Consider the following 20,226-nt stretch of genomic DNA (forward strand, 5'->3'; position numbering starts at 1 on the left):
GAATGCTCCAGAAAGCTTCTACCTTCTGCACAGATGGGTACAGCCAAGATCTAGAAAACAATCCACCAGAACTGACTTATGAAAATTGATTTTACTCCTTATGAAATTATTTTATCTGTGATTTTGTTGAATATAAAAGCTTACAGTTAAAAGTTGGAAAAATGAAAGCAGAAGATGGCTTTCAAAAAAAAAAATATTGCCAGTACTTCTGCTACACAAGAAGCATATTAAAGGCATTCCTCTATTCAGAAATTAATATTCAAGTTAAGCATTTGATTTGTTACATTCATTTTTTGCAAGGGTGGTGTGGGTTTTTTAGTGTGGGGGTTTTTTCCTTTTTTTTTTTTTTTCTTCTGAAATAAACTCTCTCCAAGCTCCTGTCCCATGTGCTTAGGCTGGGTGTGCAAGGACACAATTGCTAATATCTCCACTGTGCATCAAGCTCTACATCACCCTTGAAATGGGCCAGGACCATAAGGCACAGATGAACCTTCAGTTTATTAATATCTTTCTTTGCTCCCTAGAGAGATAACATTAAAAAAAAAAATCCCATTTTAATTTCCCTTGAAGTAACTTGGGAAATGATCATTCTGACTTAACCTTGGGAATTTTTTTTTTTTAATAGTCTACAACTTCCTCTGAAGGAAGCAGTAAACTAGTTGTCTGTAAACGGAGTTTTACTTGGTCACCAGTCGTATGCAAGTGGAATTAGATCTTCATCGTCATTTTTAGAGCATCATGGGTGTATGCACAGCACTGCACAAATGAAGAGCTGCACCAGACAAATAACAGGTCACCCATCCAAAAGGGTTTACATTAATTACGTTAATCCAGCAGAGACAGAGGAGTGTGATTAAACAGTCTCTACTGCCTGGGATTTGGCTGCTACCCAGTGGTAATCCTGCACAATCTGAAGTGTATGTGTAAGGGGGATACTCTAACCACCTACCTTCAATGTCAAAGCAAGAGACTTTGGTAGATGACAGCATCCTTAGATGCACGAGCAGTTCCTGGAGAGCAGCGTCTCCAGAGATGAGCCCCGAGTCCCTCAGCTTAGGTCCTGCAGAGCAACCTGTCTATCCCTTGACTACTCTGAAGCCAAGGACATGGGGGAGTTGAAGTTAGGTAGTAACTTTAATTAAACCCCGAAAGTCTCTTTAAGGAAGAGAACTAGACACAAGAACACAAATTTGGTGCTAAGCCTTAACCCTAAACTGTTCCCTGTGTGCCTGGTACAGGACAAAGTCTCTCTGAGGAGAGCTAGACTCAGCCACACTGACCCTCCATGCAGACATTTCAGGTTAGATTGGGACCCCCTCTCCAGGAGAGGGGAAACTCCACACAGAAGGAGGCTCACCTGCACGCTGCACAGAGTGCAGTAGGCTCACTGACTGACAACAAAGGTGTCACCTTCAAATCTCCCTTTTCTTCAGCCATAACACAAGCGTTGTGAACACAACTGGCTGAAAAAGGGTACCAGTTCACATGCAGCAGCATAGCCTAGGGCATCAATGGGGTCACAAGCCACGGTCTCTACGAAATCACGTTTGTGACCAGCAGGTAAGGAAAAGACCCTTTGGGCAACTGAAGCCACTTTGTGCTACATAGGCACGCTGCAACTAAGAAGCTTTTAACCTGGGCTGGAGGCAATAAGTCTCAATGGTCAATACTCGCCCTTCTGCTCCTCTTCTACCACCTTCCCACAGAGGGCCAGAGGCTACAGAGAACAGAAAGTGCAGACTCTGCAAAATTGGGCTTGCGACTGCTTTGTTCTGCTTCCCCACCTTGCCAAGCACGCCCACCGTCCCCAGAGGCAGAGGGTGGCACGTGGAGTGACACAGCAGGCTGTAGCCTGTGCTCCTGCAGCTTCAGCACAGCAAAAGGTTATCTCAGCTTCTGGCTCAGCTGGCAGCAAACCCTCACCACTGCTGTGAGGACCCTGCTGATTTAGTACCCACCTGCTGTAACCAGAGCCCAGCTCATCTATTTGCTCTATCTCTGGCAGGCTGTCTCCCATCCAGAGGCATTTCCCAGGGAAAGGGAGCAACAGCTCTGAATCACTGCTAGCAGGCACAGGGAGCTCTGCCTACCCACTGAGCAACTTTTACCAGCCCATTCGGTCCTAAACATCACCTTTGGCAAGCACACAGCAGTTCTGTGCTACCTAGCACAGCTCCAGAGAGAAGCTGTCAGGAACAACAATGAATCATCTGCTGAACTTTAACTCGAGACACTGCTAGTGTGGAGTCCACCGTGCAGCAGCTAGATCCAGCACTGAAGGCTGTGAGGAGCAGAGCACATGCACATTTTCTGGGATGTGAAATGGGAAAGGTCCACTCCTAAACATCAAATCCCATTTCTACACTCACAGCTGACAATGAAGACCTTCAGTCTAAAGGAATCTATTTAAACAAATCCCATTCCCCTCTTGCATCTCTCTAAGAGACAGAAAGTCTCCAGGTTATTGTGGAAGAGTAAAGACACTCTCATAACAAAGGCTGAGGTCCCAAGCCTCCTTCTCCCTGCTTTGTACAACAGAAAGTAACAAGTAAAAAGGCAGGTCTGAGAAATGCTTTGTTGCTAAGTCTCCTGGACAGAAAATCAAGGTAGTTAATTTAAATATATACTTGCAGAAGAAGTAGGAACATGACTAAAATCTGTTTCTAAATTCTCAGTCTCATTTGCCAACTGAGATGCTACACACAGCAAGTCATTTCTCTGTCTCAGCATGGGAGATAGCACAGAAATCTAGTCGACAATGCAAAGAAATGCTCCTCAGGCAGGAATTAAAGAGTCAATGCTTGGGAAGTGCCTGGGTAGCACAAGGTGCCGATCACTGCTGCAGAAGTCTGGCTTGCAATGTGTTATTTCACACTATGGTGGAAAACCCTACTCATAAAAGCGAGGAAGAATGTGAAAGTATAACCATCCTACTATCAACTTTGCAGTGAATAAGCTCAATGCAAACTCTTAAACCCACACTTGTGGGTTTGCTGTATATGTCAGTCCCAGAACCTCAACTCAGAGATGCTTTTTGATGAGCTGCTGACAATTGATTTGTTCCAGGTTTCCATTTTGTTTGAAAAGCCCAACATCCCCAGAAGGCAAAGCAACAATGTTTTCCTTGGGTCAGCAAAACAGGGCAAATGCAGCTTTTATTTTGCACCCTAACCCTACATGGGGGAGGTACGGCTCACGCTCAGAGGCACAAGTATCTCAGCCACACGGCTGGGAATGAGTTTTGCTCTGTAGCTGTGTAACATCATCCAATTCACAGTTGGAGGTTTTCCAGTTAATAAAATAGCCATATGGGGTATCAAAAAAACAAAACCAAAAAGTAAAAAGTATTTCCTTCCTTTACCACCTCCACTCTCAAAAATCACTCCAAAAAATGCCAGCCAAAAAGTAAAACAGCAGTCAGTGGTACTCCTGAAATTCAAGAATGTTGGTTTTTTTTCCCCGTACTGGCTTTTTATTCAGTGCCAGTGTTATCAGCACGTTTGATCACTGTGCTATGAGCAGAAGACAAATAATGAGGGGTTGGAGGCAATAATTAGCATTTTTGGTAAACACAGGGATCTCTTCAGGAACAAGGCTCCTAGCACACTCGCTTCCCCTCCTAACACCACCCACACCCGCCAAAACACACTGTTTATTCACAAAACAAGCTTGCTTTGCAAGAAAACGGAGACCCTGTGCATCCCGTGGCCTAGGAGGCACACAGCAATGCCCTTGAGAATCACGCAACAATTGTGATCCAGAACAGCAACTTTTAGCCCAGATTCTATTTAGATACCTAATTCCCATGGTTATTAAAATAAAGAGCCTGAATTTTAAGAAGTTAAAAAACCTTTTGATGTGAGGATCCAGGCTTCTGTAGACTTAATGGAGATCACCCATACCACGTTTCTGCTGTATCAGCTTAGCTCCCATCTTAACTCTAGTTGCTTCAATACCTGTTGCATCCCCCCCGCCTTAATATGCTGCTGCTCAGGTCTATACTTCACTTTCCCACTTTACCTTGCTTTTGTCAACATCCTTATTCTTGTCTTTGTTGAATGCAGCCTTTGCTCATGCAGGTTTCCCAAATCCTTACCCCATCCCAAGGCACCTCCAACAGCTCCCTAGTGCACTGTAGATTTGATTTCAAATTGCCTTCCTGGGCTGCAGTAAGCAGCAAGGACTTTCTCAAGCATATCCTTATCCAGCGCTACACCTCCTTGCTTGCCTTCTCCTCCCTCTGCTCCTCCAGCTCAGCTCTAGAATTTACTGCTCCTCCAGGGCTAATAAAGCCCAAACTCACTGATTTTAAGGCACAGAGTAAGTCTCATCTGTTTACTCAGAGCTGGAATACCACAGGACAGCGAGACTGATTTATTCAGAAAGCTTCACTCGAGCTGCTCTAGTCTCCACATTACTACAGTTTTGGGGCGTACAGATGAAGTCAAGGAGCTACACGTGGGAGTATTTTATCCAGTAACACTGGAAAGCAGCACAGCTTTTCACGTCTGTTGTTTATCTGAAATTTTCACTTCAACAGGTCTTTTATGCATTGGCAAAACCCATTTAAGACTAGATTTTTCACCTTATGGGATGGTCTCCCCTAATCTTTGCCAGCGGTGCCAACATGTGCCTTACCCCCGCCACCCCAGTACACTTTCTCACCAGTCCAAGGAATTACCAGAGCACTTCCATCAGTGGTGGGATGTAGCAAGGCCAGGGCAATGCCATGGCTGCCATCTCTGGCAGCAACAAGATTTCTGACAGGCAGATGCCACGTCTAAGATTTCCTCACTCCAGGAGAACAGTTTCCTGCCACTTCACCACCTTCACAGCCTTAAAGCTAAAATCCTAAGCATCCAGGCAAGAAAGTAACAGACTTGGGAAGAAAAGTGCACAACCTAACTAGGAGGTGAGAAAAGCCACGGGGAACTGTGGATTTCACTGCCATTTCTGTTGTGCAGGCTATAAGCATATGCAAAGTTCAAAATTGGATGGACAAGCCCAGGGCACACGTCCCCTATGCGGGGGAGTTCCTGGAAGCTGGCTATGGAGCAGTGTGGAGTCCGACTGTCCTCAACCTTCTTCTTGCACTTCATTGACTACTGTGTGAAGACAGTGGTGATCTTAGTTTAAGCACCCAACTCTTGGAGACAAATTGAAAATAGCTTGCAGAGTTTTGCCCTGCTAGTGCAGGGCAGCGCTAGCAGACAAGAAGCCAAACCCATTAAACCCTCTGACACTGAGAAGGACGGGCTCTCTGCACCCATGGAAGCTACACTGCTTGGCTGGAATACAATGAAATGTTTTAGGTCTCAGAGCGATTGCAGGGCACTGGAGTCAGAATTCCTGGGGTCTATTCACCTCCCCACTAAACTTGTTTTATAAGCCTGGAGACATTGCTAGAGTAAGAGTATTTGTTTAACCCATGCTTAGCTTGAGTTTTGCTACTACTTACAAATCAAGTACCTCCAGGATGCTAAGCACCTAATGAGGTGTGGTATCCAATTACAGAAGAGACTGGGCTTCCATTTGATACAGAATTCTCACCAACACAGGAGGGGAAGCTAGGTCTGGGAGTACAAGAACTACATTTTACCAGATCAGGTGGCAGCTGGGAAACAAAAAGTAAATCCTTAAGTATGAGTAGCCACACTGGTCAGAACAAGATCCACCAAGCATGAACACATGTGTTTTCCAGCTGCCCCAGCTGATCAAATAGAAGGTGTTCTCTCTCCCTACAAACCTCTTCACAGCTTACACAGAACTACTGAAAATAGTTTAGTTCCCTGCAACACTGCCTCTTGGACAGTCTACACCAGTGTAGTTACCTACCATGAGCACCAGAACAGCAGGCTTTTACAGAGGACAGAAATGAAGACAAGCATTCCCATAAAACGACAGCGCAGTAAAACAGCCTTACGCTTGCATTGCAGTGAGTTTTTTATACAAAATGCAGAAAGGGAATATTGAACACACACACCCACACAACAAAACCACCGAGTGCCCAAAATGAACTGAGCGCTAAGCAGTGACCCACAGACAAGGAAAGTAAAGCGTTAACTGATGCTCAAGACACCTTGGACTTGTAGCTAAGTTCTCACATGCCATCGCCCCTTTCATTCCCTGCAGCACACAGTTTATAACTCTGCACAGGGAAAGCTTTCTGTAACAAGTATTATTCTTTTGATGATTATTCTGATTGAATTAGGACATCCATATGTTGCTAGCCGATGGCCAACAAAGTACAGGTGGTCTTTCATCACAAGGGTGATTGGTCTCTGCAGCAATGCCTAATACAGCAAAATCGTCCCAGTTGTCTTTTTCCCCCCCCAATATTATTTCTTTCCAACACTAACAAGCAGTATGACTGTCTTCTACAAACAGTAACAGGAATGGCTTGTCCAACACTGAGGATAGGAGTGTAAAGAAAACTGCAGGGAAAAAGCAAGGTAAGCAGAGAGAGGCAGGGAGGAAAGAATTGGTGCACAGTGCATCTTGCACTTCTACCTGTTTGAACTCTTGAATTTCTGCTGTTGCTGTGATCTGCTGCCTTTGGCCAGATCCTGCACCTTGTAATAAGAGGCAGCCTCGTTTAGCTGCAGTGAAGTGCTCTGAGGTATTAAGTCAATGAGCAAAGTGACCTGTTGTTAACATCCATCTGCGAAACTATTTAAATCCTCACATATTAAGCAGTTAATAAAGGGCTGAATTTGGATAGCCTTCTCCAGACAAATATCCCTATTATTGAAATCAAAAGAAGACTTAGTGAGAGCAGGCTTCCCTCTAAGGAAAAGACAAATACCTCACTAGCAACACAGTTAATGAAATGGCTGTACCTTGGCAAAAAGAAACCTGCAAAAGGACCTTCCAAGTGCTTTCAAAAGAGCAAAGTTGAAAGGGCCGATTTAGGGACCAAACACCGAACTTTGAGAATGAAAAGCCAAAATGATTTGTCCAAAACCAACAGGAAGCCTCCCAGCTGAGTAACCCCAGACCAGCCAAGCAGAGGTCTCCTGCAGCCCTTCTCCTGCAGCGTGGGCACCGCCAGCTTCCCCTTCCCCACACCGGGGCGCAACGCCCGCAGCGTGCGGCACTCCCCGGCTGGTGTGCGGTGATCCCCCGCCATGCTCTGGATGCATTCGGCTGCCAGAGCCGCAGCGGCAGCAGTTGTAGGGGATCTACCCACAGTGCAAAAAGCACATCCCTTCTTGGAGTCCACAGCCCTGCAGATTGCCTCCACACTGCCCACATGGGGGGAAGAAAAAAAAAGAAAAAAAGTAGTCAGAAAGCCTCAAGTTTACTCCTAGGGTGAACCATACCCTATGCATGAAAGAACACCATCATTTTGCCCTGCACCGTTTTCAGCCAGAGCTTCTGCGGCGCGGACGATGGCCAATTTCACCTTTCTCAAGCTTGGTTTAGGTCCTTTACTCGGCATTTTCCTTGTGACAGCAGAGCTGGTTTGGAACACTGACAGCTGTGAAGCGACAGGTTAGTCAGTGGGGAAACACCCTGGCACCAATACAGCATCGGCGTTCCCCGCCAGCAGTGCGCACAGTGCCCCAAAATAAGCAGCCACGTCTTCGGTAGGTTAAAGCCCAGCGCCAGGCCCCGGGCGACACGTCTGCCAGAGGAGAGGTTTCGGTTTGCCGCTGAGCCCCTGCAAACCCTGCCTTCCCCCCGAGCCCACACCAACAGCTGGGAAGGGCTCCCACTCCGTAGGCTCACCTAATGGCTTATAAAGTGACCAAGCAGCACATCAAGGAATTTTCTGTCTGTTTTGCAAGGTGCCCAACCACTTGTGGCCACACTTTTTCCTCCAGGCTGGTCCATCGGGGTAGTCAGACACTTGTAGTTACTGAGACTGCACCGATGCCTCCACAGGCCTCACAAACAGATACTACTGGGCCGTCTCACACCTTCGATTCGTGGCACGGCTGTTCCTCTGGTATTAACGCCATTAATTTTTAATTACTCAGTTTCATACACTGAACCTGCCACATTGGTCAGGCACCTGCTGGACACCTCACGGCACCTACACAGGCAGCCTTGAGGAAAAAGTCTCATCCAGGGCCTGATTTGCCATCACTCCTTGATGTCTCTCACAGCCTCTGGAAAAAGCTCCTCCAGCCCCGTTCCCCACAGAAGGAGCTCTGCCCTTTCAGCTGCCACGTCGGGGAGTGACCTGCGCAGAGCTGCCAACGCACAGCAAAGCGGTCATGATAAAAACACAACTTAATGGCAGCTTTGGCAGCCGAGTGCTGCCAGGCCCCACGTGTCAACAGACCGCCGCCTGACCCGTACATTTGTGCCATGGCACTGCTTAGGACTTTGCAAAAACAAACACTTTTAGGAGGTTACTCAGAACGGTGCTATCTGGCACCCAAAGGGTGTGAGCATCAGCTGTCCCGGAACCCAGCTCAAACCTGCAGCAACCTCTCCAAATGGCAAAAAAACTCGGTTGAGCACCTCACCCAGCGACAGAAGAGGCAGTTGTGAAAGAGGGAAAACAGAAGCTTTTGTGAGAGTTTTGCGTTCTCCTACACACTCATATAAGCACCTTGTCCTGCAGATGACTGAATAACAGCTAGCCACAGGCGGGGAGGCGGAAAGCCAGGCTGGCCAGCTTTCCCTGCAGCTCACAACATGGCAGACATCACCAGCAACAGGGGTCTGAAGCCCTGCTGGCACTGGGCAGTAAGTGTGCGTCAGGATATACAATAAAGCAGTAACTATTTGCAACTTTAAGGCCGTGATTATCTTTTAACACTACTTCAGGTCACTGCCCCTTGTTGCAAGGTTACAGTGGTACAGCAAAATTCGTGAAAGCCATCTCTCACTCACTTGGCTGAGGACAAGTAGGATAATAATTTCTGACAAGTACTAAAGTATCCTCCATGACAAATCCTTTGTTTCAGTAGAAAAGGGCAACACAAGCCTCAGTATCGGGCAACAAGATTTCCACCACTGCTTTGAGACCAGTGCCCTGATTCGTGCTGGCAAAGGGGCAGATCCTGTGCCTTGTCCCACCATGGGAAGGCACATGCCACACACCTCTCCAAGCATCCTCAGTGCCAGCCCATAAATTGGGACCAAAACATCTGGAGGCCCCTTAAGTGCAAAGAGTTGGGGAGTCTCACATCAAATTCCCAAGAGAAGGGCCAAGACTGATGGCACAAGCCAACTCGCTCCCCCTTGTGCCATCAAGGAGGTACAATACAGCCTTCAGCTCTTGATGTGGTCAACTCAGCACCTTCCAATCTATTTAATTAACGTTATGAACCTTAGTACAAATATGTAGTCCTCTGTATGTCTGCCATTTAAATGACAAGGACATGACTTTAGAGGGGCTGCCCCAGGAACAATGTACGTCACCAGGCTCTCCCAGCTGGTAACTGTTTTAAATACACTACAGAAAGAAACCAACATGCTCAAAAAGCTAAATGATTTTTACAAGACACCAGAGTCAGCAAATCCCAATTAATGCAAAAAATCAGCTGCAGACTACACAGAGAGCACAGAGTAACATGGAAACAGCTCCCACCTTCAATATGCTCTCACACAAAGTCATTTGTGTTGGACTCAAGCTTTATTTACTCAGCTCATAACAAAAAAAGCTATTAGCAGAAGGTTAAGGTAACTGGAGCAACTGCTGTAAAATAACGGAGCCCATAGCAGCCACAACTTTGTGCATATGTACGTTTAATTGAATACATCCATTCAGCTACTGCCTTTCACAACCCAGCCTTCCTGCCTGCAGTGGGGAAGGTTATTCCCATTAATTGATTATTGTTCCTGCTCTAATACACCCTACACACTTGTTTACGTTCCCATTTAATTTTCCAGGGTATTACCACTGGCACTGTAAAAGGGGACCTGTAACCGAGCCAGCCCCGCCGACACACAGCAAATGAGAACACAGATCTCTCCCCAAAGGGGAATAATTGTAAAAGGCTGCAGGTTACCAATGGATCAGTGGCTTAGGCCAACGTAGTTAATACCAGTATATTCGCATGAAGCCATGCGATTTAATCCGATCACAGTCCACCGGGAAGACAACGTAGTGAATCTGATGCAAAGACACCTCTCAGTAATGAACAGGCATCACAGCACCGACTTTGACAACTGCACTCCTTTTAGTTTCGTGTTAATACCGTTTCTTTCTCAACCCCTTGGAGACTGGCAGAAAGGCAAGGCTCCCCAAATCACTCATAGGAGGACACATTTACTGAACAAAACAATTACAAAATTCCATCAAGTCTTTAGACTAAAAATATTACATACTTACAAAATTGCATATACCAGCAAGGAGAAAAGGAATCCTCTGGAGCAAGTTCTCACGCCTGCAAGTGCATACGCCCACATGGAGGTAGACAAGCTCACAAAGCAGCTCATGGGTAAGGAGCAGACACGCAGAGGAAATACAACAGGTAGGAAGTCAGCTAAGATCCACTCTAAAAGACCTAGTAGAAGGAGGCTTTTAAAAGGAAAAGGGTTAAGGAAAGGCTGGCAGAGCCTAAAGTCGGTATGTTCTGAGAAGCATGTTCCAGCAAAAAGGGCTAATGTGAACCAAGTACACATGTTGCCTGCAGACCACAAATAAGCACACAAGGATGGAGTACAGCCAAGTGGGAAAGGCTGTAAGGAGTGAAAGGGATAAGCAGCCAGGATGGGCAGAACTGTACAGACCTCTCAAGTGGGTCCTAAAGACTCTCCAATCAATACACGTCTACAGAGGGCCTCAAGAGGCCACTGATATGACCTGTATGCTATAAACAATTATTCCACTTGCTATGGTTTAGAAATGTAGGTTCAAACATACACTTCAAGAAATGTGAGAAATTTGGAAAGGGTAAGACTGAGAAAAATGCATTCATGCTCTGTGAAAGAGACTTTTCAGCAGAAAACTAGCAAGCACCTACTGGAAACCTAAGTGAATTTCCTAACAGGAGGGGAAGAAAAATTATTCTACAGAATTGTGAACGGACAAAAACAATGCGCATCTCAACACATTTTTCTGGGTACCCAGGGTCCTCACTGACTTTACACAGAACCTATCACGCTGTACATATCAAGCTATGTAAAGAGAATAGGCTTCCAGCCTGCAAGCCAAACATATGGAAAATTTGCTCTTTCAGCTCCAAAATATTCACATTTCTCAGAATTATGTAGTATGTCCCCCAGGAAACAGAATTCTGAAAGCCTCAAAAAAAAAAAAAGGGAGACATTTGCTATTACAAAGTGTGCTGTCACTGCCCATTCTACAGTCCTTCCTACAAGAATACTGGTTAGATAATGGGGGTACATCCTGCAGAGGCTTGGGGTTTTTGACTCTCCAATTTCTATGGCTTTTTCTTTAATGGTATTGAACACATTTCCCTCTTTGTTTATAAAATCAGAAACCTCATTTCCTTTTTAATTTTTTTTAGTATTTAATTATGTATATTAGTGTTCATCAATATCAGATACACAGTAGATGAATGGTTTCAAAATTCACAGCAACTGCTTAAGTTACCAACATGAGCTTCCTAATAGAAATCCATGTCCTATTTCTTTGTATTACCACAAACAAAACATTGACTCAAACTCTGATGATTTCAGCCTCTTATGCTGATAACTTGCTGTTAACTCACCGCCATAGATACTAACTCTCAGATTTAATTCTTGTCAGTTGAGAAGACGTTTCTGCTTCTCCAAAACATAGTGGCTGCTGTCATTTTGACTGACATAAGCTACCATAAGTGATTTTTCAAATGGACAAATTTATCCCTGGGGACAGCAAGATTCCAACTAGGGCATGTTTGTCTTCCTTTGCAGCAAATCTTGAGTTGGTGCTTAAAGCAAGCAAGAAAGCATCAGAAGCGAGAGAACATTTCTCTATGGCTGTCATTGCAAAACAAAAAGTGCTTCCACACATTTGGTGCAAAATAATGCCATACTGCTGTGAAGGTCAGAGTCAGCAGTGACAATGCAGGGTCCTGTCCCACTTACTGGGCTAGTCCCATCTGGGCAGTTGTGGAAAGAGAACACGATCCTGTTGAGTTCTCCTCTTCTACCAAGGGTAACAGCTGGAACAACCATATGATAAACCACCAAAATACACACAGAAAAGGCCAGAGAGAAGCCTGGGAGATGAGACAAAGGAAAGCAGCTAAACAGACACATCCAGTGGTGCCAAGTTTTCCATTTTTCCACTCCACCCTTCCATGAAGCAGGCCAAGAACAGCTCTATACCCCTGAGCACACTACGCTCAGGCACACCCTTGCATCACCAGGAGCACTCATCACTCCTCATCACTTACTCCTTGACTCAAGACTTGTTCCTTCTGGAATTTCCTTGAAGTCGTTCTTCACGTAACAGCAGTTTCTGCAAGTCAGCGAGGAGTCTGAAGTCATGGGTCCTGAACGCATGGGGTATGTGTCCATGAAGTTTAAACACTAAGACAGCTTCAGCAAACTTAAAGAGAATCTCTGACACATTGAAGATCAACACAGCATTCTTTTGCATGAGCCACACAATCCGGCTGTGCTCCCTCCAACATCGATATCAATTTCCTCCATCAACAGGAGACAGAATAATAGCAACTTCATCTATATAATGGAGCCCTTAATTGTCCCAGATCAAATACTGGCTCCCAGAGGCTATTCATTGTGCTCTACAGGTAACTGTGTTCTAGACAAGATACAACAACTTTTATCAGCAAATGTTAAATGCTGCAGGAAGCCCAGAAGGTGAGTATGGAGACTGCTAATAACATCAATCTACCACATCATTGCGCTGGCTGTAACTGAACACGCAAACCACTGCTGAGAGCAACATGGGTACTCCAGTGACCAGAAAACACTTGCAAGGTCTTGCACATCTGAGAGGCAGCAAATCCATACAACCATTGTCAGATCAGGTTTTTTTCCTCCCTAAATCAGCTCCATGCCTTGTCTGAATGCCCTCCTAATGACAAAGCCTTCACTGATTTCAACAGAACTTCGCAAGACCTAGGAGAAAATGAACTAAAGAAGAGAGGGAAATGTCAAGCGAGTTCTTAGTGAGTAAAGAAAGGAACTGCGTAGTAAGTAGTCTTCAAGATACTTTTTCTCCTTTAAAATAAACACCACCACAAACTGGGGGAATCCTTTGACATTAGTGAAGCTGCAGCAATAATGAGCCCTGCACAGTCTGCAGGAGTGAGGAATTCCTCAACTCAAAGGGGTTCCTTATGCCAAATGCCAATAAGTACACAGGTGAAATTAACCTGCTTGTTTGGAAATCTCTAGATGGTAGTTCAGATCTTAAATACGAGAGCAGACCCAAACAGAGAAAGGAGCAAGCAAACCAGTGCCAAAACAGAAGATTTTTACCAACTTCTAACAACTAAGAAGATACCTTTACTTTTTCAGCTTTTGGCTGCTATTGCCAATGTTATGACCTTTGTGTTGAGCAGGTGCTCGGCTGCCGAAATGGGAGAAGAATGTATTTCCCATCATTAGCAGGAGCAGGCATGCTCCCGCTATGTTGCTAACTCTGTTACGGCATAGATGTGTTTTCTTTTGAACATCCTTTGGTGCGCACTTCCATGCATGCATCTTTTTCATTTGATTTGCCCTCAGTTACCACAACACAGCCCTTTTCCTAGGGCTGGTTACTACAGCAACAGAATCTGTTTGAGTTTGGTAGCAACACATTGCAGGCATCAAAAAAAAATATGCTCTTCGCTTGAGAAACATGAAACTACACGTCAGCAGCCCATGCCAGAGAGATACCTTCCTGTAATATCTCGCCCCTGGCTCTAATTATGAAACTCTATGAATCCCCATGTCCTTCACAGAGCAATCTCTGCCTTCAAAGGATGCACAGAGGTGCACTGCCCACGATCATCTCTGTGCCTGCCATTGCAATAAACCACAATGAGACAGATTTGATGGACTTTATGGCCAGAAGTATATTATATTCCACAGATGCTATTATTTGCACTAGCAGTTAAAGCCAAAGTTCCACCTTAAATTCCATATTGTATCACATCTGCGTATTTCTGCACACACGTACTAGTATTAATAAAATTTTTTAAACTAGAAGATTGGCGGGAGGGGGAGTGGAGGGGAGGCAGTTTGGAAGAATCTTCCTGTATTATCATTTCACTGCAGAGAGGCTGTATTAGATATCAAATGAAGTTACTCCACTGAAGTCTTGTACAGCTTGGAAGAAAAAACAAACTCTTAGTGCACTAGGTTATTTATCTACTTCTCTGCCTTGGGACACAACAGGGTTTTTATTGCAGTAGGTGAACAATTACTAGTACTTAACTGTCAGGTGAGAGACTGCTTCTTCCCCCCCCCAGCTACAAAAGAACCCAAATGCAGCATATGCATACTTGACATTAGCAATATACTAATGACAGCATGGACTGGTCAATCTGATCATTTCTCAGCCACGGCCAGCCATGATGGAAAGTTTGGCCAGACTATTACCGCTGTTATTAATTAGTTTCTATCCTGAGGGAACAACCTCTGCCAGATTTGTTCCTAATTTAAACTGAGGGAACTTACCCAAAAACGTTTTTTTGCAATCACACATAGTGTAGCCCCTACTGAGTGTGCTATTACGAGAAAGCAAACTGATATAAATATAGCACAGTGACAGTGTAAACTCCATAGTTACTTCCTCTGCGAAACGGAGAAGAATGAAGTGGGTAAGCTGCTCAGCCAGCTTTCTGCTAAGGACAATGAAAACTGCATTCATGAAATCAACAAAAAATAATCAGTTAAAGACAAATGTGAGCAAACGATTCCCAAACAACATTTGAAAATGTTGAATTGGACTTCCTCTCAAGTATTCACAAGCCTGAGAAGACACATACATTTCCACCAGCTTCTTCTCCATTTATATTAATTCACAGAATAAGTTGGGGTTTTTTTTTTCCCTGTATGGTTTGATTTTTACTAGCCAAACTGATTGCAGGTTGATGTAAGAATTAATCACCCCGTATCTGAAAACCTACTTGTGTTGGACAGGCTGGGACAGGGCAGACATTAAACTTCATTGTTGGTGTGGCTCACTGGTTGAGTGTGCACGCACATGCACTCTTCTGCAACCCGTAATTCCTACATAGAAATTCAGATCATGATTTTCATAGCCAAAGCTTTACAGCAAACAACCCCAAAATACTTGGGTTTTTTTTAAACTCTACATGTAGAGGGGAACATGGTTAGAAGCATATGTCTGAAGGAAAAATAATGAAGCAGCCTATAGTAAGCAGAAATAAGTTTCTCGCAGTATTTTCCCAGCTACAGTTGAACTGCCAACTTTTTAAAAGTTATTTTAGCATACAAGATGAATGTACCTCAGGAACAAAAAGAATCACTCTTCCTAATCCTCATATCATGCACCCTCCTCAATCCTGTTCTCAGACGTGAAGCATTGCCTAAAAAATGCCCATGGAACGGACTGAAAGTTGCTGCTTCTCTATATAGTTATTTATAATAGATAATCTTAGAATCACTCTTAATTCCAGCTTATCATTTATGGTGTTGGCAAAGTGGCTGCAGTGAATTTAGTCTCATTATTCACCTTCGGAGTATACAGTATCTTGTATTTTATATATCATCCTGCTTTGTGCAGTGGATCCCTCACAAGCACTTACAGAACCAAGTGAAGGTGAGTAACAATCCAAGAACAAAGCTAAACGCTTAAATAATATGATTTTATGGCCAGTTACAGGAAAATATGGACACACTTTGAATATGTAGAAGAACCTCTAAGTAAAGTACCAACACATCCAGGAATACCATAGCATGCTATATAGTTAGTCTTTCCAACAGGCCTCTGCACTATCCCAAGACACTGAGCAGCATTCAGAATGTCAGCAGGACCGTTCAGCGTTACTGTCTATGGTCATACCCCAGCTGCGTTCAGCTATGCTTGGGAACTTGATAAAACCACCTTCGCAAAAAACCCGCGAATTACTAATGGGATGATCCATTCAGTTGACACTCAAGACAAAACAGGGATGATGGGAGAAGCGCACAGAGTTTTGGTTACTAGAAACTACACTAACAACTGCTGAAGGATCACATTAATGGCAGCATACACTTCACTGATTCATTGCATTGGAGCCATTTATCTAGTGACAAGTCCTGCAGAAAAAAGAATGAGCCAAGCTGCTAAGTTTTTTCAGGAAACTACTATCACCCACAATATCCTCTTTAAACCCGCTGGAGAGTGTGCTACTGCTGAAACCCATGAGCACTCTACCCCAATAACAGAGATGTTTCATACTGGGTAACTGAAGCCAAATTTCATATCTTAACCATCTGAAAGAATTTTGCAACATGATCACCAGAATCATGAGTTCTACTTCAGGCTCAGCATCTCTCAAAATAGATCTCACCAGCTTCCGCATCCCATTCCATTACAGGGATCACATTATCTGGGTCCTGCCAGAGCATGCTGGGTCACAGCACCTACTCTGTAACAGGCACTTCCTTGCTAAAATGTGATGTTGGTAGTGATAAGACATGTGCCTCCTCTCAGTCTCCTTATATTGCCACGATCACTCACAGACAAATGCTTCAGAACAGGGAGGGAACTAGGGTATCGGGGGGTAGGGGAAATCATCATCACATATGCCACTTGAAATTCTTCAGTTAAAACTCAACCATAAACCACCAATATCAAAATTTAAAGCAATCTGGGCAAACACAATAGAAGGAGCAAGCATCTTCCTAATAATCCAGTAATAATCAACACAGCTGTCAACCTTTACCATTGCTACAATAAAAGCAAATATCACTGTGTTTCCCTGCTGGTTACAGTCGCTTGTTGTAGAGACCCATGCCAAGTTACCTTCACAAGCACAGCAGCACATGGAGAAGAGGCCTCAAGGTATCCCTCCCACTGACATCAAACAGATAAGACAAGAGCGAGCTGCCAGCCCACAGGGAAAGCCTTCAGTGAGAAGAAGTTCAGAGCGCCTTACCTATGTACAGGGAGGAATCTTTCCGCCTCACGTGGTCATCAATGTAGGAAACTCCCAGGGGCTGGACTGGGGTAGCACCAATGCCCAGGAGGACCTGTGCTCCAATGAGCAGCAAGTACATCATGTTGGTAGCAGTCCTATTCCTGCAGATAATGTCCGGGTCTGGGCCCTCATCACTGGTGGACCCGTTGGCAGCACACACATCCCTCCCTTCAGCCCCCCAGCGTATTTCTCCTGATTCATATTCATACTGGTGGGTCAGAAATTCAGGCAATGCAGAAAGGAGGGCACCTAAGGCCATGACTATCCCTCCACATCCTATCAAGCGTGGCCGGTGTCCTCGGGCTCCGAAGTAGCTCACGAAGAGGATAAGGGCCAGGTTGCCAATCTCGAAGCTGCTGGCAATGACGCCCACATCAGCGCTCTGAAGGTTGAATCGCCGCTCCAAGGTAGTTAAAACACTCACCTACAACAAAGAAATCCAGAGAAAATTACTGAAAGGGAATACAATCTGCCTTCTGTCCTCCCCATATGTCCTGCTAAAGCATAAGTTTCCTTGACTTTCCCTTGGAGCCAAAAACATACACATCAACAACATCCAAACCACAGTAGTTGACCTCCAAGCATGATCTGACTATTCAAATACAGCCACATCAGAAGGTCCTAATACCAAGTGACATTTCACAGCCTACCACCTGTCTGAGCACATGTTCACTTCCAAATTCCTGTGTACATCAATGTATATTTTGGGTGTCCGCAGAGACCCAAGACTCCCTCTCTTTGGGCTCCGTTTCTACTTGAATGCACAGCCTTCACGTGGCAAACACTGTCCTACAGAGCCACGGCACAAACCACACCAAGCCTCACATCATGCCAGGCACCCAATCTTTCGCTTGGAAAGAATTGCAAGTAGCAAAAAACCTTACGGATACTGGGATCGCACACCAGCACAAGGCCATCAAGTCAGAGACAGTGATGCACAAATAGGCAATTCGGCCAGCATAGAAGGCTTCTATTAAAGTATATAAGTAAAATGTTGATCAAAGGGTTTAAACTGTTTGTGGATTAGTTAATGACTGGGATTGTCACTTACAGAATATTTTCGAGAAGACAGGCCAGTTAAGATTCACATAGAAGATTTAAATCCACCACAAAGAAGGGAAGATTTAACAAATAATGGTTACTTAACACTAAGGAAAGAGAATCACATGAATAGTCTTCAAATATTTAACATTGCTGCGAAAAGGAATGACCTGTTCTTTGTATTCAAAATGGGCAGGACAAGAAGTGACAGGTTTAAATGGCAACAGAGATTATTCAGGTTAAATATAAGGTGGGAGAAATCAGACTTGTACTGGTAAGGACTGTGAAGTGCTGAAATATGCTGCCTGGAGAGGCTGCAGAGGTCTTTAAGAGAGCATAGACCAGCATCTGTCCAGACAGACACAAGTATGACTGATCTTGCCATAGGGCAGGAAAATGAACCAGATCATCTCTTGAGAGCTCCTCCAGTCTTGATTACATGGTGCAATGAAACATAATGTGGATTTTTCTGCAACAGTCATAGCACTGATCAGAGTATGAACATGAAACATTAGGTACCTCACTTGCTGTCATCCCTGCTCAAGGGAGAAAACTCAGCACATTTTCATGTCTATAGCAGTGTCCCCCTTATACAAGAAAAAAATTACAAAAGAAATCTTGAACATATCACAGAAACGCCAAAAACTTCTCCCTTGGATAAAAGACTACCTTGTTTTTTCAGATTGCAAGAGATGAAGATATTTAAGGTTGTCCTAAAACAAGCAGGTTTCTCTAGACAAAAAAAAAAGTGATAAAGACCTCAGAGCAGAAGGTAGCCCCTAGATAGAATAAAAATAGCCTCCCACTGGAGGCACTGCAAATCTTTGCTGATAAACCTCACAAAGCAGGAGTCAGTCTGACCGACTTTAAAGTATTGTGACAGCATCTCTTCTCCAGGGGCAGTTATCCTCTGTTAGGGTACACCAGGGCACAGCTGGACAAAGATAGCCCCATCAGCAACAAAATGGAAAAATGGAAACAACCCACTTCTGCTGCTTTGCATAAACAAAAGCTCCCAAACCTGACCCTAAGTTTCCAAGTCAGATCTCAAAAAACTGGACTGTTTTCATAATTTTTGAAAATTCAGCCTTCATCCCATACAGGCAGTTATCATTTTACACTGCTACTGTAATTCTCTCCCACTAAAGACCCAAGAACTGAGCAGGGCAAAAAAAACCCTAAAAATCAAACCCTATGACTGAAGGCAATGCAATAGCAATAATTCTCCCCCATGCCAAAGCCAAGTGAAGACGCGCATGTCAGGAGAAGAGGCTGCCACTTCATCCAAACCACCGGGTGCAGGTACCTGTTGGGATGAAATGATTCTGTGATCCACCGGGGAAACAGCGTCCTCTTGTGCGAGGGCACAGCATGGGCTGTCCCTGCTCCAGTGGCCTCGGCCACGCTGCTCGGTGAGCAGTGCTCGAGCACATATCTAAGAGCAGTGTCACTGTTCACAACTCTCCATGGGAGCCAGGGTGACAAACCCGAGCAGATGGGTTCAGATGCTGCTAGCAAACACTACACCGGTATTTTCAGAGCAAGGCACACCAAGGTGGAGGGACACTGACATCATCGCATCGCCCCAGGCTGCCCCACCAGGCACTCATGCGGCAGGGCTACATTTATCATCCACAACATGGGACTGGTTTTATTACAAGGTGGGATCTAATGGGGCTTGTGCAGTCAGACTGGCAGAACTCCAGACTTCAACACCACACAGCAAAATCAACCAAGCAAAGCCCTTGCTATGGGAGGCCTCCTTTGTGCTACCACCTCCAGCACATCCCCAAGCAACATGGCTATAGTTGAGGTCCCATGAACACCAATTGCAGCAGAATAGGTGTCCTGGTTTCAGCCAGGATAGAGCTGCTTTTCTTCACAGAAGCTAGCGTGAGGCTATGTTTTGGATTTGCGATGAGAATCTCTCCAACGTAAGCAAGTAACTCTGAGCGTGCAAAATCATGCCTATGGTGCTCACTTCTGAGCCGGACCTAGGTAGCAAACTCATAATTACTCATTACAGCTGTGTAAACAGGCATAGAGCACAAAACATTAATGAGACAAGTACAGTCAACAAAACTAATTTGTGATGGAGTAACTTAGGCTGGAAGATTGAAAGCCAACAGAAGTGATACCCCAAGGCTATGGGGTGCAGGGAGGCCATGGT

The 20,226-nt window shown here is 44.8% G+C and overlaps 1 protein-coding gene across 1 annotated transcript in view; it reads right to left on the bottom strand.

Moving 5' to 3' along the window:
• SLCO3A1 (solute carrier organic anion transporter family member 3A1) overlaps positions 1–20,226 on the bottom strand; it is a gene marked incomplete at both ends in the record, with an annotated part of 137,871 nt that overhangs the window by 96,290 nt on the left and 21,355 nt on the right. The window contains one exon of the mRNA XM_082005273.1: positions 16,974–17,439. Coding sequence (XP_081861399.1) covers positions 16,974–17,439 — 466 coding nt within the window. The remainder of the gene's footprint in view (positions 1–16,973; positions 17,440–20,226) is intronic.

The sequence above is a fragment of the Phaethon aethereus genome (genome assembly GCF_964289735.1).
Source record: "Phaethon aethereus genome assembly, chromosome: 12".
NCBI lineage: Eukaryota > Metazoa > Chordata > Aves > Phaethontiformes > Phaethontidae > Phaethon > Phaethon aethereus.